This window comes from Cydia strobilella, chromosome 11, assembly GCF_947568885.1.
Source record: "Cydia strobilella chromosome 11, ilCydStro3.1, whole genome shotgun sequence".
Lineage (NCBI taxonomy): Eukaryota > Metazoa > Arthropoda > Insecta > Lepidoptera > Tortricidae > Cydia > Cydia strobilella.
Genome location: NC_086051.1, coordinates 18,568,187 through 18,595,422, shown reverse-complemented (window position 1 = coordinate 18,595,422; position 27,236 = coordinate 18,568,187). Strand labels below are relative to the sequence as shown.

Genomic DNA, 27,236 nt, shown 5'->3' with positions numbered 1-27,236 from the left:
CGCCACTTAAGTCACGGTACTCTTCATGTGTCCATTTTAACGTCGATAATGAAGATGATTGCTACTTTAGCAAACGTTCTTGACTTTAATGTCGATGTCGCGGTATTGTTTCATGTTTCACTGGAAGAATGCAATTTGGAAACGCCTCAAGGTGCTGTTAACAAAAAGTTCGTCACACCATGAAGGTTGTCTCGATTATTCAATTCAATTTATTTATTTAAGATAACAATGACCCATAATGGTTAGTAACAATTAACAATTAAGATTAAAAACTAAGTGTTAGTGGAACAAAAAACAGAAAGCGACAAACAAAAACAGACAGCAATAACATTAACTATCAATTAATAGCGGTTATGGCACACTCAAAATGCCGCATTATAGGTGAGTCGTATCCGCCCGCAACAGTAGCCAGGATGGGGTTGGAGCTGGCCCGCACTCTGCAGAGCAACGAGGCAATTCTCTTGCGTATTATGGCATAGTAGTCATCCGTGCGAGCTTTTGCAAACATGTCCGATGCGCTGCAGAAACGGGACAGCCCCAACAACATCCTGAAACCATTATTATATTGGACGCGCAGATAATAATTATTATTATTTTATTGGATTATTATATTGGATACTTACTTAATTGTAATTTAGTTTCTGCTGTTTAATTAGTTTCCACATGTTTTGAATGTTTCATAATATTTTTCTTAATAAAACAACAAAACTAAATATAAAGACGAGTATCGGCTAATTATTGAGCGTAAATACGCATAATATTTAGGTATATAATTGCTTAATTGGCGTTGACAAACGTAAACGGAAACGCAAATTGCTCAAGCAATAGCTGAACATTAATTTGATTTATGGCGCCGACAAAAAAGTTTTTATGTAAGAATGCGTGTGATGATAGCCTCTTCACTTGATTCGTTAATTACGATTAATATACTGTTTTGCAAACGTTAAAAGAAATATCTTAATTCAAAAATAATGTGTGTTTACTAACATTAGCATATTAAGATTAATTTAATTGTATTACTAACATATTATATGGGCATTTGCCTAAAATAAATAATTGAATTGAATTGAAAAATAGAAACCGTTAGCATTGCATTTCAAATCTATGGGTCGTCTGTTCCGAATATATTTACACTTATTGTTAATTTACATGATGGTCTCCTATCGTATGGTCCATCAATTTATATAACTAGAGAAATGATTTCGATTTCGAAGAAACCGTAATTTTCGGAAAATACCGGTTTTGGAAATCGCTATTGACGTACAACGCCAATGGCGGCAAAGGAAATACTGAAATACTTAAAAACATCTTAAAAATAAATAACCTCAAAAAACATTAACATGTTACTCCATTGAGGATATTGAGGTAGTGTTAGGCATCCCATTAGTCAAACCGAGCATGTGTTTTGGTCATTGCTCTTACAAAATTACGCTATAAGCTCGCGGTCACTGATGTGGCTAAGCTTAACTGTAGTTTATATGGCGCGTGTAATCTTTGATAATTGTATGCTTTGTGAAAAGCAATTTCATATTTCTTAATGTATCTATCTATTGTACCGTGTAGGTACTTTATAAGCGGAACGGAATATAGTGTTATTGCAAGATTATTGTGTTATTGCAATGCAGTGAGAGAATGGGCTAAACAGGTGACCTGTAGATAGACCTATTTATGTTGAGAAATAAATGGTTACCTACATATTGCAAGTATTATAAGTAAACATACCCTATTAGGGTTATAAGGGCACTTCGTTATATCTCCAAATGTAATTGCAACATATAAAAGTATAATTAAAGAGGTACCTAATATATACCATCCGTTAGACCAAAGACTTAGTTAATTGTTACTTGGTAATTTTACACATACATAACAAAGTTTCATCGGCAATGATAAAACAACATCGTATTGCACTGATTTAAACTTTCACGATTTTCACTCATCCGATCCGATCCGATTTTGTCTTCTCCGATACCACGGGGACAACGCCGTCCTCGAAACGTCGGAGGTAAATTTAAAACTTATGTTACGCGATTAAGTCCCGTCGTTGTGAATAATAATGAACATCGTATTGGTTTAAAGCTAAAATCGATCTTGTAGTTATATCAACATTTCGTAGGTAATTTGTAGGTACTTAAGTGCTAAGTGAAATTTGCGGACAACACATTTTTTGATAACAAACTGTCATCGGCTTTCTAAAAAAAACCGGCTAAGTGCGAGTCGGACTCGCGCACGAAGTACCATTACGCAAAAAACGGAAAAAAACACGTTTGTTGTATGGGAGCCCCATTTAAATATTTACTTTATTCTGTTTTTAGTATTTGTTGTTATAGCGGCACCAGAAATACATCATCTGTAAAAATTTCATGGTCATTTCTATCACGGTTCATGAGGCCTGGTGACAGACGGACAGACAGACAGACAGCGAAGTCTTAGTAATAGCGTCCCGTTTTTACCCTTTGGGTAAGGACGGAACCCTAAAAACAATCAATAAGCACGCCGGGCCTATAGGTGCTCACTGCTCAGTGTAGGTTCTGTAATACTAGCCATTAGAATTATTAGAAATATGATTATTCAAAATATTTATCAGTACGGTTTTTACTCACTATTATTTTTAGTCGCTTTTGGCGACATGTTTCGGATTCTTTGGAAATCCATCCTCAGGCACGAGTGTCCGCGGCGGTTGTACGTCGTGCACCCGTGCGTGCGTCGTGTCGTGTATATAATAGTGAGTAAAAACCGTACTGATAAATATTTTGAAATATGTCTCACGATATATTTAAATGAAATATGATTATTATGTTGAAACCTGCCAAAACAAAAACCAAAACTTCGGCCGGATACGACAGTTCACAGTACCCTAGTGTACATTTTATTCGATAGCGCGACGTGACGTACGCGTTTACGTTAAGTGTAATTTTGTATGGCATTTTGAGTTTTCAAAACGTCCCGCTTGGCGCGCTGTTCAAAATCCCATATATACAAAAATAGTCATAACGCAAACGCGAGCGCTCGTCACGCTATCGAATGAAATTTACACTAGGGGGTTCAGGAAAAAGAGTTTTGGCACGGAACATTAGGTTCAGCAGTTGTTTTAGACCGCGAGCCAGGCGCAAATTTTGTCGCGAAATTTTATCGACCCACCAACGGAGCGGCAACTGACGTTCACGAGGGTTCATCATACATAGCCGTTAACCACTATACGAGTTTTCGCCCGGGAGGCGATTGGTCGTGGATATCTGTTCCTGGCCCGCGGTCTATTTGGCCGAAGCCGAATTTTCGGCCGAAATATGATTATTATGCCGAAACCTGCCGAAACAGATACTTCGAGACTTATCAAACAATTATAAAGATATTTTTTTTTAATAACCTGTAGTATCCCACTGCTGGGCAAAGGCCTCTCCCTTAGATTTCCATGACTCCCGTTGTTGAGCTGTTTCCGGCCAGTTATTAGTGAAGGTGTCTAAGTCGTCCCGCCATCTCCGCCTGGGCCTGCCACGTCCGCGCTTCTTTTGCGGCATCCACTTGGTGGCTATACTAGCCCACCTATCCAGATGCATGCGGCAGACGTGACCTGCCCAGTCCCACTTCAGCCTAGCGGTCTTCTCCCCTACGTCAGCTATGCCTGTTCTGGAGCGCAGTGTAGTATAAAGATATGCCTACATTTATTAGAAACACGCAAAGCGCGTAAGATATGGCATGTCGTATTGTATCACGCGTCCAACCAGTTACACTATTGACCCACATATAAACTGTTAACGAATTTAAATATTAAACTGTGAAACAAATCGTTTAATTATTTTACAGTTATATACGAGCGTCTTTCAGGGTTCCGTAGTCAACTAGGAACCCTTATAGTTGCGTCATGTCAGTCTGTCCGTCTGTCCATCCGAGGCTTTGCTCCATGATCGTTAGTGATAGAAAGCTGCAATCTGTCATGAATTTATAAATCAATTATGATGCCGACACGACAGTGGTAAAATAAAACTAGAAAGTGGCGATGATTTTTTTTGTTTCAACCCTATAGTTGATCTGGATAGATCTTTCAAATGAATAGGTAGATGTCTTGAACGACCATTTTTTGATGAAGTAAATATTTTTGGAAATAATCCAGTTACCTATCTAAAGAAAAAAAGTGCCCCCCCTCTAACTTTTGAACCATGGGTCCAAAATATGAAAGTAGAGCTTAATAAAGACATATGAAAACTAGCGAATATGATCAGCTAAGCCGTTTTTGAGTTATCGTAAAGTCTTCTCATAGCCCCCTTTCAAGGCAACCTATTGGACGAGTAACTACGGAACCCTACACTTGAGCATGGCATGGCAGAGCTACAAGCTCTTGGCCGGTTTGTATCTGTATATTTGCGATTTCATGCAAGATTTAATTACAGGGTTATATGCCCGTGTGTCCTGATTTTTCCTCTCGTGATTTTAAATTTTACGGCCGTCAATTTGTGTGTTGTTGGGCCATAATTATCTTAGGGTTTATCTAATGCATGGGTGCCGACTCAAAATTTCTGAAAAGAAAAGCCCCGAACAACTACGTATGTTGAATTGATGAAGATTATTTTACGTCAAATTTGTGACTACTTAAGAGGCCGTAGTCGATTTTGGAGCAAAAATTTTAAATTGATACATTTAGTCGTTGAAATTATACTTGTTTTGTTACGTAATATCTAAATAACAAGTATTGGTTTCTATTAGCACGTTTTCTCATCTTGCCTTTTAATAATGAGGTCGCGAGCGTGCGTCACCGGTAATATGTGAAGAGAAGGGGCAGTTTTTAAAAATTCATCAAAAAATTATGGTGGTAAATTATACAAATTGATGTATAAGAATAGTTTCAGCAAATGTTGTAGATTGTTCAAGTATCCAAATTACGTTGAAATTAAGTCGATTTTTCAGAGAAATTGTAACTTGTTTTGAAGTAATTTCTGGAGAAAATTGAATTCGTTTAACTTTCATTTCCTCGAACTCTAAGTCATATAACAAAAATGTAATCTGATAAAGGCCAAGTACAGAATATGTGTAATACAAATTTACCATTTTTAGCAGTCCAAACTTTACGAAATTTACAAATAAGACCGACAAAATCAATGCTTTACGCGCGTTTACCTAAACGTCCTTCAGAAAAAAAATCATTACTAATTTAGTGAGTCTGTTTTCAAAAAAATGATCTGATAAAAGGCAAGATAAGAAGACGTGCTAATAGAAACCAGTACTTGTTATTTCAATTTGGTAACAAAAGGTGTACAATTTCATCGAAGAAATCTATCAATTTTACATTTTTGCGACTAAAATCGACACCGGCCTCTTAATAAATAAAATAAACATTTGACAATCTTAATACAGATCGACCAAGCCCCAAAACTAAGTAAAGCTTATAATTTTAAAACTAACACAATCGCGTACAAACTGCCTGTGACCACGAACGTAACGTCACGTTCGAAACGTCAGGCCATAAATAAACGTAGTTTGTACGCGATTAAGTCCCGTGTTAGTTTTAAAATTATGAGTGAAAATCGAGATAGTTTAAATCAGTATAAGTAAAGCTTGTACTATGGGTACTAGAATAACATACATAGAAATAATCTGTGTGACTAACATTCACCGACATTTCATTCATTTACCGACTAGGCTAGGAGGCCATTGTATTAATAAAAAGCACAATTATAAACTTTTAATGACTTGTGATACCTGATATGATACATAAATTATAAAATCGATATCAAAGCTTCTCCAAAGAACAATCAACCCAATACTCATCTCATTCGCCGCGCAAAAAGCTGCGAAGATTAATTGCTCATTTTATTTTGTTTCACGCCCCGCCCATTTCACTCGTAATTAGAAAGCATCAAACATTAATATTTATCTTTTGCTAAGAGAACGTTAATTGTTGATGAATAACTATGATGATGATGATGATGATGAACTAACCTACAAAATACACCAATACAACATTTCCGGAAATATCGTAGCGGTTAGGCATTCATATTATACAAACGCATCAGAAAAAAGTAAAATACCCACAAGAGGGTCAATGCGACTTTAATGTCCGACAGAGACGTGTAAATGGTTAAGACTGTCAATCAAATTAAGTCATTATATGATATGATTTATTTTTCTCGCAATAATCAATTTCGCTTAAAATTACACATGGTACATTCTTAGGATTTTATATTGTGATTGTCAGTTTTTTAGGGTTCCGTACCCAAAGGGTAAAACGAGACCCTATTACTAAAACTCCACTGTCCGTCTGTATGTCCGTTTGTCTGTCCGTCTGTCTGTCACCAGGCTGTATCTCATGAACCGTGATAGCTAGACAGTTGAAATTTTTACAGATGATGTATATATTTCTGTTACCGCTATAACAACAAATACTAAAAACAGAATAAAATAAATATTTAAGTACAACATACAACAAAATTGTGGATATTTTTCTTATCAATGTTCGTAACTTTGAAGTACAATAATACAAATTGCGTAAGTACCTAAGTTTGTGTATGACCCTAAGGGTGTAAATGCTTTAAACGTTGTAATTATAATTATATTTCATTCCAATTAACCTCCATCTGAAATACTTTTAATTAAAATATTAATATTTATTTATTTATAACAGAATTCTGCCAGCTATAAACGATATATTTTTTTTAAACAGCAATACAGAGAAAATTACAGGAGTTTACAGAGTATACCGGGAACAGTATCTGATTTTCCTTTTCGCTAATGTGAGTTGTGACGCTATCTCATTACAAAAACAATTTCCACCATCCGGAACGTTGTATGGAGACTGACAGTTTATCTTATTTACTAGTCTTTTCTATCTGATTTCTAGATTTCTACTACTCCAGTGCGTTACTCCGTTAAGCCCTTGCTAGACGGTTGCCGACAAGCCCCTCGGACCGCGTGGCCTTGGTCTGGACGGACCGTGTAGACAGTTGTTTACAACAAAATTTCATACAAACATTACCAAGGTCAGACCAAGGTCAGACGGTCTGAAGGCTTGTCAGCGACCGTCTAGCACACGCTTTATTTACACGTGCCAATTATTGTAGAGGGCCCTCCACACTCATGCGCGAATCGCGGCGCGAAGCCGCGAACGCGAGTGTGGAGCCTAGTTCGCTGATCAGCGAACTAGGCGAACTGGCCCTTAGGACAGTGGATTTAGTAAACATAATACAAAGCTATGTATGTATGTATGTATGTATGCGCGGAGCTTCGCGCGTTTCATATTGCGCGTTTATTAATTATGAACCTTACTTGAGTTGCAACAACGGTAGACCTATTTTACTATATAAGTATGTGTAACAATGTACGCCGATATATATGATGGCGACTGTACCTATATAAAATTAAGTCATAATTTCTCGAAATGACCATCAATTTAAAAATTTTTTAAAATTAAATACCATTTTAACATGAATCAAACCAGTTCTTATTGCAACTTGTATTGCTCCAATTTTTACAGTTTGCGAAACCCAAAAGCAGAATTTATCGTATCGCTCACTTCATCATTAAGAGAGAAAGTGGCCGAGAACCTTTAAAATTTTAAAATAAGCTGTCACCTTTCGATCGATAAGATTAAATACCATTTTAATACGAATCAAACCAGTTCTTTTCGCAACTTGTATTTGTATTGCTCCAATTTTCACAATTTGCACAACTCAAAAGCAGAATTTATGATATCTCACTTCCTTAAGAGAGAAAGTGGCCACCTTTAAATCCGGTGCGGTTGTCACCTTTCGATCGATAATTACTTAAATGCATTGAAATGCAGTGCAAGTAAAAGTCAGTTAAAGAAGAAAATGTCTCGGTCGAAAGTAGTAATTACTAATTAATTAAGTACCTAGATAAATTTTACTTAGAAATACAATGAAAATAATTAGCATACAAAATAATTCGGCCCGGAATATAAAACAAAACATGAGCTTTGACAGCTACTATAAAAAGCTCGTATGTCTCGTAATGTTTGCAGCACATTGCTGCTCGGTAAATTTTCAAAAATTAATTTCGGGGTTATAATTAACTTAAAAAACTTCTTAATTAATGATTACGCGGATAAATTATATAATCCAGTTTAATTTATTGCCCGTATTGGATTTATATACTGTATTTGTAAACACAAACAGTCAGTTAAATAGTTAAGGTTGTCAGTTAAACAACTGACATTTGGAAATAATTCACTATAACGGACGCTTTCACATTTTAATGAGACTTGAATGACAGGTGGAGATTGCTGTAGGTACTCATTTATAATAGATTTGGACGGGATAATAACATAGTCAGTTTATTAAACCCGTTTTGGACATCTATCTAGCAAATGTACGCGCATAATCGTGTCATAATAAACTGTACTTATCAAAGATACCCGTTTTGAAGTTTGCGGGACCTTGACCTCTGACGCGACGAAATGTATTTTTTTACTCTAATTCAAAGCTACTCAATACCTACGTAACAAGTTGGATTCTGTTATTATACAAGGTTTTTTGTTACTATTGCGCGCACAAAAGTATGCGGATCAGAAACGTTCGGGAATAGCTTTTTATGCAACAAGTGCGGAAATCATCTTTACGAACGTGTATCATACAATGTTTTACTATGCATTGTGCGAGTAAATAAAAAAACATATCATGGCAAATAAGTTTAATTATAAAAAAATTAAAAACAAAAAGCACTAGTGCGGAAAAGTAGTACTTTCCGCATGATATGGCTCCGTAGGAAACGCACTTTTCGAGCACATGCATTGTAAAACGTTTTTTTTTGTCGGCATTACATGATTTAAGAAAGTAGAAGGTTTAACATATAGTTAAAGATAAAGTACGAAAATTAGTAGCCTTTAAAGTGCGTTAATTTTATAATGTTCACAGGAAAATCGCATACTTAACCTTAACTCATACTAAAAATGTTTATGACCCATGAGCGCAAATTAGCTAGGTATCTTTTCCAATATCCTGTCTTTTCTTATTGAATTATACGAACGGTCTACCGCGATATAATTTCATTGTTTTTTTACCTTAAATTTCAACGTTTCAGCTGAGTTGCATCAGCTATGGTCACGGAAAGACTGACTGAATTTAAGGTAAAAACAATGAAATTATATCGCGGTAGACCCGTTCCTATTTTTTCTTACTTTCAATGTTGATACTTATATTAGTTTAGATTGTTACATAACAATTATATCAATGATATTTTTTACTATATATTACAAATTACAACACCTAATTTAGAGATAACAAATAATTAAAACCCTTATTAAGTAGATTGCGATTTCACTCAGTTTGATTAAAAACAGAAATATCATACAGAGATAAGTTCATGTCCATGTTAAATACAGAGTGGCCCAAAAATACGTTGACAGAACATTTTAGATTATAAGGAATATATTTCTTATGCGGTTTTTATTAAATTTCATTAAAAATTTACACTTACTACAATCGTTTAACTGAAACAACACGTATTAACTTTAAAATATTCTCCTTTGGCTTTGCTACAAAAACGCTAACAATTGTTAAAATGGCCAACAAAATGTACAGTAAAAAATCTTAGCCAACGTGTTTTTGGGCTATCTTGTATTATAAAGCCGTTGTTCAATGAAGGGTTAAAATCTTAAAAAAACAAACAATACTTGCGTAATAAAATTAAGAACGTAAAACGCATACGTAACTATCGAAAACGCCTCGTATTCAAGTAAACGATGCTATCGCGATCGTTTTCATCCGGTGAGGTATATTTTGATCGTTACGCGCATCAAAGCGCGAGCAATTTTTATACTGTTTTATGTACGCGATTGATGGGAGGTATTTTTAAACTTCCGGTGTGTTGTTTTATGATGACGAATAAATAAATGGTCCTGTATTTGACGCCGTAATTTCAATAATCGACTCTGGTTTTAATTTCAGTTGCTATAAATAGGTAATGTAAGTTTTTATAAGCTTTTTTTCGGATTGTTTTCGGAACAGTTTTAATCTATCGTGAAAGAGAATAGTCATTTATTTTAACACACATTTTTGAAGATGGAAATTTTCGCTAAACTACTTCCAGTGTCATACTGAAAATAAAAGAAATACGATACGCCGCGACGTAGAGACAAAAATACTTGAAAATAAATCTAAAGATGAAAGATGAATGCTTAATGAATTCGAAACATGTCACGCTAAGTGTCTTCAATAATGTGTGAAATCATGTGGTTTTAACCGCTCATACAGTTATATGGAACGAATGTTACTTCGCTTGTATACATGCTTTACTAAATTAGAAACGTGTGTATGGACCTTGTATGGCCACAAAGCTATTTGTGCAACAATAGCCTCTCACAATCGTCTTGTCAAACGATGCTCTATGAGAATACCACACGATTGTAATAAATTTCATCTTATGGCAAAAGCGGTTCTTTGTCGTACCCACAGATCTAGAATGGCGCTACATATGTATGCAAAATTTCAGCTCAATCAAAAACCGGGAAGTGGGTCAAATTTAGCTTCCAAGATTTAACCCGTACAAACATATATTTAGGTATATTGCAAGTTGAATAAAAGCTTGTAAAATAACAAAGCTCAGAGGGCCTACCGCGAAAAACGAAATTTAATTATCTGCCCCTTTAGCGCTCTTTTATATTTGAGCGATAGAGCCTCGGAGGTCTACAAAACCTTCGCTATTTAGATATCCATACTAATCCATACTAATATTATAAATGCGAAAGTCTGTCTGTCTGTCTGTCTGTGTGTTCCCTCTTCACGCTTAAACCGCTGAATCGATTTAGATGAAATTTGGCATAGAGATAGGTTGAGTCCCTGAGAAGGACATAGGATAGTTTTTATCCCGAAAATCATCCCTTAAGAAAGTAAAAAGCGGGGTGGAATTGAGATAATTAATGAAGTGTCTGCTAATTTGTGTGCATAATATGCTCAAATTGAATAATTGCTATAAGATTTTCTCCAGGCGCTATTCTTACTCTAGCTAGGGTTACTAAGTCCACGCAGACGAAGTCGCGGGCAAAAGCTAGTAACATTTAAAACTTTAGCGTTTTTTACACATATTGAAATATACTCGTAATTATATCGGGTCTATCGCGAATTTATTTTGTCACCTTAATTTCCGACGTTTCCACTCAGGTCAGGTTATACCGGTACTTTCGCTGTTAGGTTTGATGCAGACCCAGTTGGGCCGAAGAGGCCGCTTTCCGTTTACGATAGATATTATTTCATACTCGTATTCATATTCATGCGGGAGAGGTTTGGATCCTCGCTCTGGGTCCTTCCTGATGCAAAGATTGTCCATCGCGGTTCAACGTGGCAACGCGGCGAGCGTGATGGGCACCTTTGCATCGGGGGGGTCGCGGGACGATTTTCAGGACGGCTGAAATGTGACATTATTATTAGTGTTAGTTTCTAGGATAGTTATTGTGATGTATAATTGTATATTTGATTTAATTTAATGTAATTTAGTATAATTTATTAAATTATTAGTGAGTGTAAGGTTTATATATATTTGTTATGAATATTATGTTCAATTTAAATAAACAGTCGCACTTAAACTATCGTGAGACATATTTCAAAATATTTATCAGTACGGTTTTTACTCACTATTCTTTTTAGTCGCTTTTGGCGACATGTTTCGGACTCTTTGACAATCCGAAACATGTCGCCAAAAGCGACTATAAATATTAGTGAGTAAAAACCGTACTGATAAATATTTTAAATAAACAGTAATGATTAAGAATAAGGATGATTTATTGCAGTACTGTGTACATTTGTAGGTGGTAATCATGATACAATTACAAATGGTTTCAACAGTTACCCATTTCATACTAAACCTTAGTATTAATTTCATGGTAAGATTGTAAATCAATAAAGATGGAGTAGATGCGTTTAAGTAGCTCAATAATGAGTGCCTCTGGGATGGGACTGATATCTGACTTTCCAATCTCCATCGATCGAGGTCGGCAGTCATTACTCTATACTATGATAGTGAAACGCTCAATCAACGAGAAACAAGTATGTGTTAATTATAATGAAAATATGATGCTTTACGAGAAGGGGGGAGGTCTTTGCCCAGCAGTGGAACACAATAGGCTCACAATATTTTATGAGTAACGGAGTAACGGAGTAACGTGAGCTACCTTTTTTACTGAAGCGGCATTTACAACTTTAAAAATCGATAACTGATTTGTTATTGATACCGTGTACAGTCGAAGGCAAAAATATCGATCCAGACAAATGGCAAAAAAATATGTGAACACGACTTTATTGTCTAAGGTGTACGAGCGTAATTTTTAGAAACTGGGTGTATATATATTTATGCCCTTGACTGTACAGTAGAGTTCATAATTATGTATAATTTTTTTTCACCATTGCATTGGATTAAAAGGATGGAAAGTTGGCTCAAAAATACGTTGTCAATTTTCTTAACTTTTTGTTAAGTTCCATCAAGGCGAATTCTCAGTTTATTCAAGATAGTACAAATGTCGTGAATGAAGAACGTATTTAAATTAATGTTACGTTGTAAAGGACCCAATGACCATAAACAAGTTAATTTTTCCTACAAACTTTTGAGTAGTTATCAAATACGGGGATCCTAAACTAACTTAACTTTTCAGCAAGCTCCGCTTTTCCATCCTCTCCCTGATGCGCCTGGTGGTGGTGGTCGCCGGTTTCCACCGCGTCAAGATCCTGGGTACCGAGCACGCGCCCAGCGACCGCCGCGAGGCGCCCGTGGTCGTAATAGCGCCTCATTCGAGCTTCTTTGACGCCATCGCTATCGTGTGTCTTGGCGCGCCGAGCGTGGTCGCTAAAGCGGATACCGCACGGCTGCCGTTCATTGGACGTACGTTGTAGTGTTGATGTTGTTTTGTTTTGCCTGGCTTGTGTGCTTTTATTTTCTTTTATGGCATCTAATTTGATCGAATACACGGTTAAAATATAAGATTGGTCGTAATGGCGCCTCATTCGAGCTTCTTTGACGCCATCGCTATCGTGTGTCTTGGCGCGCCGAGAGCAGACGGCGCGCTTGCCGTTCATTGTACTATCGTAGTGCTGTTGTTGGCTTGATTTGTGTGCTATTGTTTTGGAATCCAGCTTGACCATGTGAATATGAGTATTACCGAGTTAAAATAGACCGCTCGCCTGAACTTCCTTGGACGTTTTGCCTGACTTGTGTTGTTTTTATAACATTAACGACCGATTACACGGTTTATTAGACGTATATTGTAGTGCTTTTTGTTGTTTAGCCTGGCTTTTGTGATTTTCTTTTACATACATGATTGTCTGAGATCCAACATGACCAAATTGGTAACAGAGTATATAGCTATAGAGGCTGTTGTCATTTCATTACTTAGCTATAGAACCTAAGCATGCTGGTTAGTTTCCGAGTCTTGTATCAATATTTGAATTAACCGCACAAATATTGTGACATACCGATGTTGTTGTGTCAATCCACTCTCGCGCCGGTCTGTTTGCGCATGTCTCCAGCTCTGACAAGATTTGAGGGAAAGTGGATCTTCAATCGAAGTGAATAGGGCTAATTGCATAAACAATTCAATTCTAGTATTAATCATTTTGTGGCAGTTTTAAGTCGTCAAAATCTAGAAACTAGACTTGAAGATATAAAATAAATTTTAAAATATTTTTATAACTAATGTAGTCTGTAAGAGAAGTCGTGAAATGTATCGTCGCTATACATACTCAACCTCATATCTGCAACAATCATTTGATGGAAATGTCGCTTTTCTTTCATTCGGAATACGGGTGTTTTTGTCATCAAATGAGTGTTGCAGATACGAGGTTGAGTAAGTAAAGCGGCGGTATGGGGTCCAATACATTCCACGACTTCTTTTTCCGAACAGACTCTACCTACTAAGAACGTCCAAATAGTCCAAGTACGAGTACAGTCAAGTGTAATAATATGGGCGCATATAACTTCCTCAAAAATATGTCCCATAGTTCTTAATTCGCTGACATAAGAGCTATGGGACATATTTACGAATAAGAAACCATTTATTGCCACACACAAAAAAAATCTGATCGTTTACAAAATATAATATTAAAACCGGCCAAGTGCGAGTCGGACTCGCGCATCGAGGGTTCCGTACTTTTTAGTATTTGTTGTTATAGCGGCAAAAGAAATACATCATCTGTGAAAATTTTAACTGTCTAGCTATCACGGTTCATGAGATACAGCCTGGTGATAGACAGACAGACAGACGGAAAGACGGACAGACGGACAGCGGAGTCTTAGTAATAGGGTCCCGTTTTTACCCTTTGGGTACGGAACCCTAAAAATAAATTGCATGCGCGGCAAAAGGAACGGGCTCAGCATATGCTGCGTCAGCCATTTCTTTACAAATTGACCGCGCAGCGCTGATTTTCAGTCCGTCCCCTTCACTGAACCACATTGATAATTGTATGCGGGGTAAAGGATTTTTCCCCTCACTAGCTCGGAAAGCCGTCTTTTATCCTTTAAAACAAGCGGGGAAAAACGCATTTTATCCACTAGTGGGGAAAGTAATTTGACCTTGGATGGAGCGTGTTTAAGTAGCTTTTGACAGATAACAAAACGTAAAACGCTCATAATAATGGTTCGTTCGATATTAATTATCATTAAATAAATGGTTTCAGAATTTAATAAAAATTACCAAATTTAGCTTTATTTAATGATTTTAAGTCATAAACCTTAAATTCCATAAGAAACCTTTGTTTTTTTAAATGATATTGAATGTAATTCTGAACGCACAAGTTGAGTCGATGCAATTTCAAAACGCATCGTCAGAAATGTCAACATTGTCAACAAAAGTTTTCTTACCGGCTCCGACACGTAAAAATGCACAACTTCCAGTTTTCTGTTATAATATCGTATTATCGTAAAAAAATTAGTGATGCCAGTGATGAAGATGATCTAACGCCTGTGGACATTGCACTTTCCTCGCTATAGTGAGGGGGAAAAGTTTTGTGTTACACACGGGTGCAAATGTATTTTACTTCTCGTGTGTTGAAACACATTCCACACTCGCGGGTAAAATACAACTTTGCACCCTTGTATAACAAATAACTATTTTGAGTATGTGTGCACCCATATGTGCCATTCTCAACCAAAAGGGTACTTATTGTCGCTTGTCAATAAGGTGCTATTTCCATAAAGATTGAATTTGAAATCAAGCTTATCGACAACCGAAAATGTGGTACCTTTTCAACGAAAACGTCACATTTTTACACTAGACTGTACGTACACGCAAACAATTTAGATACCTAGGTGTTTACAGTTGCACGCAAACGTAACTGCTTAACGGTTTATAATAAATCAAATTTAAGTGCTACTTGTGAATAGAAAATAAGAATGGTGTTCACGATTCGTTCCACTTGTTAAACATTTCATCAAATAAAATTAAAAGACTATGCTACCAAGAGTGGCTTATTTCACGAAGCTACCATTTTACAAGCTTTTTATTTTATTTATACCTATGTATGTATGTATGTATAAAAATATGGGTGCATATAATTTCCTCAAAAATATGTCCTACAGTTCTTAATTCTTTGACATAAGAGCTATAGCTATGGGACATATTTTTGAGTATGATGTGTGCACCCATATTTTTACACTTGACTGTACGGGTCAAATCTTGCAAGTTAAATTTGATCCATTTCCCGACTTCCAATGAAGCTGAAAATTTGCATACATTTGTCAATCGGGTGACAATGCAATATTATGGTACCATCGAGCTGATCTGATGATGGAAACAGGAGGTGGCCATACGAACTCTGTGGTAAAACAACGAAACCTAATTGTGTTTGGGGTTTTTAGAATTGTCTCTATGATTATTAGTTACCTGTGGAAAGAAAAGTACAGTCAGCGATAAAAGCTTGTACCAAAAATTAAATTTTTGCAAAAAACATTTTTATACTACATATTTACTCAATTAGTAGTTCTGTTAAAAGCTCATATTGCGGTTAGTTTATTTTTAACCGTTTATATGTGTGTGGTTGTGGTTAAAATCGTGGGTTCAAACCTCCGCTGTGTTGTATTGAATAGAGCAGATAAAATCGTTCTCAATTAAAATGCAAAAAGATCACTAAAATTTAGGCAATGCCAAGGGTAATGCTGCCTCGAGTAATATCTTCGAATATTAAGTTTATTAGGGTCCCACGGGACCCTATTACTAAGACTCCGTTATCTGTCTGTCTCTCCGTCTGTCGCCAGGCTGTATCTCAAGAACCGTGATAGTTACAGTTGAAATTTTCACAGATGATGTATTTCTGTTGCCGCTATAACAACAAATACTAAAAAACAGAATAAAATAAATATTTAGGGGGGCTCCTATACAACAAACGTGATTTTTTTGCCGTTTTTATAGATAATGGTACGGAACCCGTTGTGCGCGAGTCCTACTCGCACTTGGCCGGTTTTTTTTAGAAATACCTAGTTATGAGGATTCTAGCGAATAGAGGAGGAGAGGAGAGGAGTATCAAAGAAGTCACACTAGGCTTAGTAACTTAAGTTACTTATTTCATGAGTAACTATCGCGGTAACCGAAGACAAAGTCTATTTAGTATTTTAGCTATCCAGTTAGTATTTTTTATAGGCAAGGTCAAGTATTACATTGAAGCGGGGCAATGATGTCAATCGATTAAGTTCATGTCGTGAAATTAAGCACAAATAAGCACAGTCTGTCAAACTGAGGACCTACTACGAATATCGAAAGTTGAAATTTCTTTTCTACATCTCAAATTTGCAAGAATTATAGAGGCAGATATTTTGGCCAAAGTTTGCTCAGGCTCTAGTCGTTTTTTGTGACTTTCGTTGTTTTGTTTTATTTCGTTTTTTTGCATGGATTAAAATAGACGCTAGAGTATTTTTTGTTAGTTTTTTAACCGACTTCAAGATTTCAAAAGGAGGAGGTTATCAATTCGGTTGTATGTTTTGTTTTTTTTTTTTTTTTTTTTTTTTTTTTAATGTTTGTTACTCCATAACTCCGTCATTTCTGGACGGATTTTGAAAATTTTTTTTTTATTGTAAGTATATACATACAGATTGGTCCCGTTTTTGTCAAAACGCAGTTCTGATGATGGGATCCATGAGGAATCGAGGGAACTCCTCAAATGTTAAAGGCATACATATAGTGATTTTAGTATTTTCATCAACAAATCAAGCACTTACATTTAAAAAAGTGACATTTGATGAAGTAGAACTGCTGATGATGATCAGAACGGAACTCTTCAATGACGCATAGTTCACGTTTGGCGATTTGTCCTCTTCGTTATGTTTGTTAAGCAAGTTAGGTTTTCAAGAAACATTTTTGTCAAGCTAGAGTTCTGATGATGGGATCCATGAGGAATCGAGGGAACTCCTCAAATGTGAAAGGCATACATATAGTGATTTTTGTATTTTTATCAACAAATCCAGCATTTCCATTTAAAAAAGTGACATTTGATGAAGTGGAACTGCTGATGATGATCAGAATGGAACTCTTTAATGACGCATAGTTTACGTTTGGCGATTTGTCCTCTTCTTTATGCTTGTTAAGCAACTTAAGTTTTTAAGACATATTTTTGTCAAGCTCGAGTTCTGATGATGAAACCCATGAGGAACCGAGGGAACTCCTCAAATGTTAAAGGCATACATATAGTGATTTTAGTATTTTCATCAACAAATCAAGCACTTACATTTAAAAAAGTGACATTTGATGAAGTGGAACTGCTGATGATGATCAGAACGGAACTCTTTAATGACGCATAGTTCACGTTTGGCGATTTGTCCTCTTCGTTATGTTTGTTAAGCAAGTTAGGTTTTCAAGAAACATTTTTGTCAAGCTCGAGTTCTGATGATGAAACCCATGAGGAACCGAGGGAACTCCTCAAATGTGAAAGGCATACATATTGTGATTTTTGTATTTTCATCAACAAATCCAGCATTTACATTTAAAAAAGTGACATTTGATGAAGTGGAACTGCTGATGATGATCAGAATGAAACTCTTCAATGACACATAGTTCACGTTTGGCGATTTGTTCTCTTCCTTATGGACCCAGACCCAAACTTGGACCCAGACTCGGACCCGGACCCGGACTCGGATCCGGACCCAGAGCCGGATCCGGAAATGCTACTAGAAACTTTTAACCCACTTGGGTTAGGTTAGGTTAGAACTGTGACCCTTACAGAAACGAAATGCTATCAGAAAAGTAGGTTAGGTTAGGTTAGAACTGCGACCCTTACAAAAACGAAATGCTACCAGAAAAGTTGGTGGTTAAACCTCCTTTTCTACATTATTAGGCAATATTATAATAATTAGGCAATTAGGCAAAACATGGATTAGTTTAATTAGGCAAAAGATGCTGTCTTTTTCATTTCATTGTCTGGAATCTAAGAGTGCACCATCAACAATAAGTAAACTTTCAGCGGCATCCCCTATTGAAGTCGGTTTTTTTTCTTAAAAATTATTCTAGTTGATGACTTGATAACCAATTGTTGAAATTGGTATTTTTGTAATAGTTTAGTCGGTGTACTTATGTTTTTGAAAAAGGTAATGTTACTTTGAATAACTTTCTTTTTTAAATTCTGACTCTTGCTTTTGTGCGTTTGTTCACATTGCGAAGGCAAAGTTATAAAACAAATCTTTGAATTGTTCGTAAATATTAAGTCCGCCTTTTGTACGATTGTATTTTCTTTTGTGCAATAAAGATTAAACAAAGTAAAGTCAGCCGCAAATACCACTCCTACAAAGAAACTTGTATTTAGTAAAATACAAATACCCAGGCAAATATATGGCAGAGCAATAGAACCGCCTGAATTTCCTAGCTACATTTTTTTTTGTAGTTCTTTGTTGTCCGTGGCTCGACGTTTTCATCGTAGTTTTTAGTTCGCATGGTTTTGTTTGCTTTCAGGATTTTTGTATTGCGGCTGCGGGTTTTTTTCATTTTAGACCTATATTTGGGTTGTGAAAATAACTGTCAGAGAATACAGGTAGGTCCGGGTACGGAATAAGAAATAAAAAAGAAAATGTTGTAGGTAAGGTTAGATGTGGAAAGAGAAATACCGGGACAAAAGAAACACTTGTAGGAAATCCTAATACCTAAGTACCTACTGTTTCTCTAACCCCACCTGACCTTATAGGTTATTTAGAAGATTGCTACTCAATAACATAAAAATAGTTGAACAAATGTTGATAAAATTTGGCTCACGGACAGTTAATAACCTGGTTTGAGACAAAGAGTACTTACTTTCAATCCCACAGCGGACATTATTCCTTCGAGGATGCAAGGGGGTGAAATTTGAACCAGGGATGTTGCGAATATTCGCATCCGCATCCGCAACCGCGGAACTTTCGCATTATTTTCAACATCCGCATCCGCATAAAATCGATGCGGAGCTTAATGCGGATGCGGATGTGGAACAGGTAGGTACAGGAACGTCTTAGCGGCGGCATAAGTGCTAGGTAATTTCGTCATTAGCCAATAGGAATCTCGTTTCGTTTTTGTGATTCCTCGATCGAGCACTTTAGCCTACGACGAACAGCGACAAGAAGTGAAAAGTTTGTCTTATTTGGACTTTAGTATAGTAATGCGATTGTGAGGCAGCTATATTCTTGTTCAAATATTAAAAGTTTCTTTTTTTTGAAATAAAAATTCATAAAGTGTAATATTTGACGTTTTTTATATGCCTAATCTAATCGGCATCCGCAACATCCCTGATTTGAACAGAATTGCGTTTAACGACTTTTTGTAGTAAGTGAATGAATGTTCAAGCTTGAACCTTTAAACGTTTGGTCAATCGTGCAGTTGTCTGTTGATCTTGTTTGCATGAACACTAATTTCAAAATCTCGCTGTCATGTCACATTGTAGTGTGGGGACCTCAACCAGTCGCCGACACCTACACCTATAACTGAAGATATCGCAAGTCAGCAATGATTCTCAAAGTCCGCTAATGCAACTTCATTGTGTCCTGTCTTTATTAATGTCGAGATAAAGCTCTCGACCTGGTTACTGCGTCCGGGCTTTCTCATTCAGTAACAAGATAATGACAAAATAAAACGCGGGACTGTTAGTTTGCACTTACGAATGTATACTTATATTTATATTTGAATAAAAATACTGCAACATAAAATACGTGACCTCAATCTGTCGCCGATACCTACTGTCTGATGCCCATATGCCCTGCGGGCTGAGCACGGTAGCATTTTTATCGCCTGTCACCATGCCTGTCACGTTCTAACAAGTATGTAAGTGCAAACCCGGGTATGTCCTTAAACTACGTCCAAAAGAGAGGTATAGGCACTGTGAATGACATCTCGCTTTGTGTGGTAGGGCACAGGCCAGCGGATGTCATTCCAGATCTAGAGCAGAGCCCAACTGGGGAAGTACCTCCACCTTACAGAAAACTGCAGCCAAATAACACTAGACCCTACTAATAGTGTTGTGTTCCTGCCGGTGAGTAAGGTTGCCAGAGCTCGAGGGAGAGGAGTGTTAGGGTCGGCAACGCGCATGTAACTCCTCTGGAGTTGCAGGCGTACATAGGCTATGGAGACTGCTTAACATCAGGCGGGCCGTATGCTTGTTTGCCACCGACGTAGTATAAAAAAAAAGGTGATAGGTGAAAATGCAACCATGCTGACACCGCTGCTGTCACATCTTAAGTTTAAAGATGACAGTGACAAGCACTCAGGCGTCTGCCTGTACTATTGTTATCAAATTAAAATGTATAACATAGTGTAGAAAATGGCACAACAAATTCTGACGCCGCTCTTAAACTCGTTGAAACAAAATAGTCATTAAGATCGGTGTTAAGTGACTTGTATATAGGAAATTGTTCTTTAGTTTTTTTCATTGGCATTTTGTAGCTTTAGCCGATCTCATTAATTCATAAAAAGTCATACGCTATGCTATTATCTAAGGGCAATAATATCTAACAAATCATCTCAGTGATCCCGATTCAGATTTAACAACTTGTTACGGTATTGATCTGATTTTGAGACGACCTCCAGAGCGTATTCACATTGTCCGCGTTTCCCAAAACATTTTATGAAAATTGTACATTCCAGAGATTCCACTGCGTCACGCACATACAAGTGAAATCTTTTTTTATACAAAAATGTGACGTAATGGAATTGACATTTTGGGACAGCTTTTTTTAATGTCACGATGGAGAATGATGTCGATTCTGAGTAGAATGAGCCCAAGAATGTCCAGATTTGAAAGAATCGGGTTTTTTGATATTTACTTTATAGAAAATGCCCGAATACCTGTGGCGTGGTGAGTGGTGTTAGAAAGCCGGCCGCAGAATCGCCGGGACTTGACATCCATGTGGGTGTTTCTATTACTATATTACGTAAGGTTGACTCCAAAGACAAGCTTACAAGCAACTATTTGCGACGAAACCAGTTGGGTGACGTAATCGTATCGATCAAACATGCGAATTTGATGTTCGACTCTGTAATAAAGCTTCTAATTTACTATTCGTGAACGCTCATTAAAACCATTTTAGTCAAAATTCGTTTGAAAGCTTAACATTTGTCATCATCATCCATGGGAGCCTGGGGTCCGCTTGGCAACTAATCCCAAGAATTGGCATAGGCAATAGTTTTTACGAAAGCGACTGACCTTCCAACCCAGAGCCTACTACTAGCCAGAGCAACTAGGCCTTGTTGGGATTAGTCCGGTTTCCTCGATGTTTTCCTTCACCGAAAAGCGACATGGTAAATATCAAAAACTCATTGGTACGAGCCGTGGTTTGAACCCGCGACCTCCGGATTGCAAGTCGCACGCTCTTACCGCTAGGCCACCAGCGCTCTGTGTTTATCATTATCACAAATAAACTACACTGGTACTATATGACTAACTATTGGTACAATTTAAGTGTTACGAAACAGAAGTCTGTTAGTTTTCTTCTATCTATTGAGTTATGGATTAACAATTAAGCATAAATATGTATGTATTTACATAAAATAAACGTTTCCAAATCCCTAACTAAATACATAATCACCTCAGTTACATCAATATCCTCTTATCTAAGTGTAATAGGTTTTTTTTTAACATATAAATGCCTAATTCATGGTATTATAATTAATTAAATATAGCACGTAATACTTAAATACTATGCCTCTCTGGTACTCAGGTTATTTATTCAGATTTCTATCATGATTTCTTAATTGGTCTACATTCCCTGAGGTTGAAAATCATGATTATCATGAATTAACATTCATTATAATGTAACCATCTGCCAAGCATTAACTTTAAAATAGGTACATGTAGAAATATTAACAATTTAAATATAAAATTTAAATATCTATCTTTGATTTTGGTCGACCCATGCCCAATTTATAAGACTTATTTAATTCGGCATTCTTCCCGCCATTTTATTTTTTCCGCCATGGTTCTACGCGACAACATTTCCATCTTCCCAACTGTGCGTTTCTCCAGAAACTTCCTGCCTCGCAGAGCTTAACCGCAAGAAACTTTCGCCCCCGGTATTTTCGAACCGATACGACCTTCAAACCTTCAAGGAAAGATGCCGGCAAGGCATACTTGCAACAGTTGCATTGCAACCTCTCTGACTGATGATTCGTCTGTTCGTTTACCTATCTTTAAAAAAAATTGGTAATTATGGTCTTCTTGATTGTTTTTATTAACTTAATAAGTTTCCAATCAAAAATCTTTCATGAAAATAAAGTAAACTTCATTTAAATTTGGCCCCGAGCCAGGCGGCAAATGAACTAGATGCTCGCGCCTCTGAAAGCAGCGATGAATTATTAAAAAGCACTTGCAAGTAAACTTCAATTTGCTTCTTAAAGTGTCGTTAGTGTTACAGTTTCTTATCAGGGTGCTTAGCCAACATGCCAATCGTTAACGCTCCGTAGCGTAGTCACCTCTCTCTATCATTCTTCCATATTAGTGCGACAGTGACAGTTGCGATTCTTTCGCTACGGAGCGTGAACGATGGGCATCTTGTCTATGCACGCAGGATGGGGAATATTGGAAAATTGAAAAACAAAGTATCTAGCTGAGAATTCGGGACTTTAAAATCCATATAGTTTTAGCAGCTTTTGAGAAATTGGGAAACATATATAATAAGATCTAGCCTCCAGATGCAAAGGAGCCCATCACGTCACGTTGCCGACGTTGAACCGCGATGGACAATCTTTGCATAAAGAAACGTATTTAAGCTGATTATATTACATGTATTATTCATACAGTAATAGGGGCTAATAAGACGAAGAGTGTATTATGATCGCCACGTTTTTGTATCTATATATCTAAGTCCTTGTAAATAAACTATTTATTACTCTTTCTCTAAAGTTCATCTTCTTCTTCTTGGGGTCAGCCCTCCTCGTACGTTTTCGCCACAACAATCTATTTTGTGTTCCCTGCGTCTACATTTATTAGCTTTAAGATCTTTTTCGATTGTGCTCTTCCAGGTGGCGGCAGGTCGGCCTCTGCCTCGCTTCATTTCCTCTATTTGCATCACTGCTCTCGTCATATGGCCCTGGTCTCGCCTCGTACTCTTTCTCTAAAGTTAATTGTCAGAATTTGACCGTAGTTCATACAAAGTGAAGGTCCCTTTATAGAACGTCACATATTAAAAGCAAGTTTTTAGCAATAATTAATATACCTAACCTAACTCTTATTTTCATGAGAAAAATTGCAAGAACACATAATTGTTATTGGACTGAGATTGCATAAAAATTTTCTCGTTTCACGTATCTCCTACCTTTTAACGGAAATCCAAATATTCCTTACATTTAAGAAAGTGCCTGAGTGAAATGATATCTCGAATTAAATGTACTTACTGTAATTATTAAATTCACGCTTAAATGGATTCCAAGAGATTATCACCTTTTAAAGAAATATACTTAATTACTTGATAGTAACATACGCCAATTAACCAAATATTTTGGCCTATAAGAAAATAAGTAATTTGTATTTTTACAATGAGACACGTAGCTAAAAAACCTTAAAATTAAAGTCACGTAATACCTAGGCTAAAATTGTGTATCATTCAAAAGTTAACACATTCAAAGCATCTGAAAGTTAATTGTCGTGGGAAGAAAGAAAACCCTAAAAAAAACAGACCACCAACTGTTGAATGTAATCATTCTGTAACGTTGACAATCATTAAGTATATGGAGTAAATTAAGTATAATAATGTCATAAAAACACCACCTGCATGGAGGCAAATTCGAACGTACATGTTGATATCTAAATGACTTAATTTTGTTATCATTTGCGCGTGAATTTCGCTTGTACTTGTTCGTATGTATTGGCGCGACCGAGACGCACGGGCGAATGATAACAAATGGCATTAGTTTGATGTCAAAATGTAAGTTTGAATAGGCTGACTATCAGTCCGCCGGACGATATCGGCCTGTCAGTTAGAACAAAAAATTGACAGTTCCGAACAACTGACAGGCCGATATCGTCCGGCGCCTTTAGTTTATTAAATTATTACACAGGTAGTGAGAGTAGGGATCGCAATGGAACTTTAAAATCGGATCTTAATTTCATATCGAATTGACTCACCGCGTATCTGGATTTGCAGATCAAACCTAATTCTGTAGATTTATTTTTAACAGAGCAAAGCAGATGGTTTCACGTCGCCACAAAAAAAGTCCAAAAAAATCTTTAACAAAAAACCGGCCAAGTGTGAGTCGGACTCGCGCACGAAGGGTTCCGTACCATAACGCAAAAATCGGCAAAATCACGTTTGTTATATGGGAGCCCCACTTAACTTTATTTTATTGTGTTTCAAGTATTTGTGAAAGAAATGAAATGGTTCATGAGATACAGCCTGGTGACAGACGGACAGACAGATAGACACACAGACGGACGGACAGCGGAATCTTAGTAATAGGGTCCCGTTTTTACCCTTTGGGTACGGAATCATAAAAGATTTAGTTCCCATCACATCAAAATAGCATCAAAAGTTTTGTCATTTCTTTGGCGAGCAGTTAGCTATTTGATTGACATTGAAATAAATAAAATCATTAATTACTAAATAAACCGCTAAACACCTGATTATTTATGACATCGATCTAAAATAAATTTTAACATAATAAAGCGGATTTGCATAAACCGAGCCGAGAGAAAGCGATAGGCCTGCGGATTTCTAGGACAATTCACGTCATTTTACGACCGTTATGTTATGAAACTAGACCTGTCTGATTCTGATTAAGAGCGTGTGTTTAAATTATTAATAGTTATTTATGATACTGAGTGATATGATCAGGGTTGATATGATTTAAATCAGTGATTTAAATCGTGATTTTAATCAAGGGATTTTTTCAAAAAAATCATTGATTTAAATCATTAAATTTTTACTACAACCAAATCGGCCCAAAATTGTTTAGGGAATTCCCCGGACCACTACGGCACGCACACATGTGCAAGCGAGTCATAGCGTAACAGTTTCGGGGAAACCCCGAAACTATAATACGAGACGCATGGTACCGAAACAGTTCCAGGATTCCCCGAAACTAAAACACGAGACGCATTTCGCTTTTCGCCCGGTCATTCGTAATTGACTAGTGAAAGAGTGAATACAACAAAAAGATGTCGTTTTAAAACTTTTAAAATTGTTGATTTTAATAAATTTAATTAAAATACGTTGTTTTCGTTTTATTATATAACTGAACTGGCTATTTAATTAATAAAAAAAGACAAGAAAATGAAAAAATCAAAAAAGTCTGATTTTAATCAAATAAATCCGATTTAAATCAAATTAATCGGATTATTATGATTTTTTATAAAAATCATGATTTTTATCAACCCTGGATATGATAGTGAGTAGGTGACGAGTGTCGGTGAGTTTAAAACACGAACGGACTAATTAGTAATGTTTTATTGAGGTTACATACTACAAATTTCTAATCTTTATTAAAATTAATTGTTTGTGTGAATGTGATTGGGTGCTTCGTCGATATTTTTTGAAGTAAAAAAAAAAACTACTTTACCGCACGCGTGCGGAAAAGTGGCACTTTTTATGCTAATGTTGTCCCACATAAAGTACCACTTTCTGAGCGTATGCATTGTAAAAAAATAAATTGTTCAGATATTATCAAGCTATTTTTGGCAATGAATAATAACTACATTCATACACAAGTAGGTAATAAAAACAGTGTTAGGCCTACTACGATATATACAAATCAATAGCTAAAGATTAAATCTTTGTAAACACGAAAATTCTCCCTATACAGGATGATTTTGTTATGTCTGACCCACGCTGGAGTAGAAAAAGAGTATTTGCACTAAATGTTGTAAAACGATCGAAAGTGGCTTCATATGACCTGGAAAGTCTCAGAACTCGGCACCCTTGCCCTGGGGTCGCCCCGCATTTACGAGAACTGATTGACACGATGTTCCAAAACTTTCTTTGATTATTCACTGTTTAATTCACGAACTATCACGAATAAGCGATTTTTTTCCTGTCACCAGTTATTTTAAAGCGTTCACTATACGCGGTAATCAATAAAAAATATCTATGAACCTTAATTAAATATCAAATTTATACCATTAATTTTTGCTGAAGATACATGGGGGACAAATCTTAAGGCCCTCATTGACCTTTGTGTGAACCGTATTAAAAAGCAACTCGTATATTGATACATAAATTACAGATAGTCTGAAAATATTTTAGATTTTATTTTTAATCAAATTGAATATTTGAACCCACACCTCATTGCTATTTCAAGTGGCTTTTCCAATTAAATCATCGGTCCTCAATTCAAACAACAAATGTTTTAATAACTACTCCTTTTGCTGCTAAATATCATCAGGTCTAAGGCCAAGATTGATCAAGTATTGTAACTATAAGTAAAAATTGCGATTATCGCAAAGACTCTACCCAACCAGCTTTAACTTTTCGAGAACCACAAAACTGTTTTTAACATCTCTGATTCGAAATTCCGATAAACATTTCGAACATCCTCTGACTCCCCAACTTTGTTTCTAGGGCTCTCAAACCCCTGATATGTTTCATCGGCAAGCTCTCCTACCTGGCTGGCGGCATGGCCATCAGCGTGCGAGGCCGACAGGCCTCCCGCAAAGAGGCCCCGATCCTCGTCGTGGCCCCGCACTCGTCGTTCCTCGACAGCTGTATCGTGTACGCTACGAGGATGTCGTCGGTCATCGTGCGGAAGGAGTCGATGGATAATTATGTTGGAAGTAGGTCTGGTTGTTGTTGGTGACGGTTTGGGGTTGGTTTAACTGGTTATTGTTCTAGTTTTACCGTTGAGGTACCTATTTGTTATTGATTCACTGTCATTGTCG

The 27,236-nt window shown here is 36.6% G+C and overlaps 1 protein-coding gene across 1 annotated transcript in view; it reads left to right on the top strand.

The window, feature by feature from the left end:
- The window catches only part of LOC134745623 (lysophosphatidylcholine acyltransferase), a 67,434-nt gene that overhangs the window by 3,028 nt on the left and 37,170 nt on the right, over nucleotides 1-27,236 (top strand). The window contains exon 3 of the mRNA XM_063679730.1: nucleotides 12,590-12,816. Within this exon, the coding sequence (XP_063535800.1) occupies nucleotides 12,590-12,816 (227 nt within the window). The remainder of the gene's footprint in view (nucleotides 1-12,589; nucleotides 12,817-27,236) is intronic.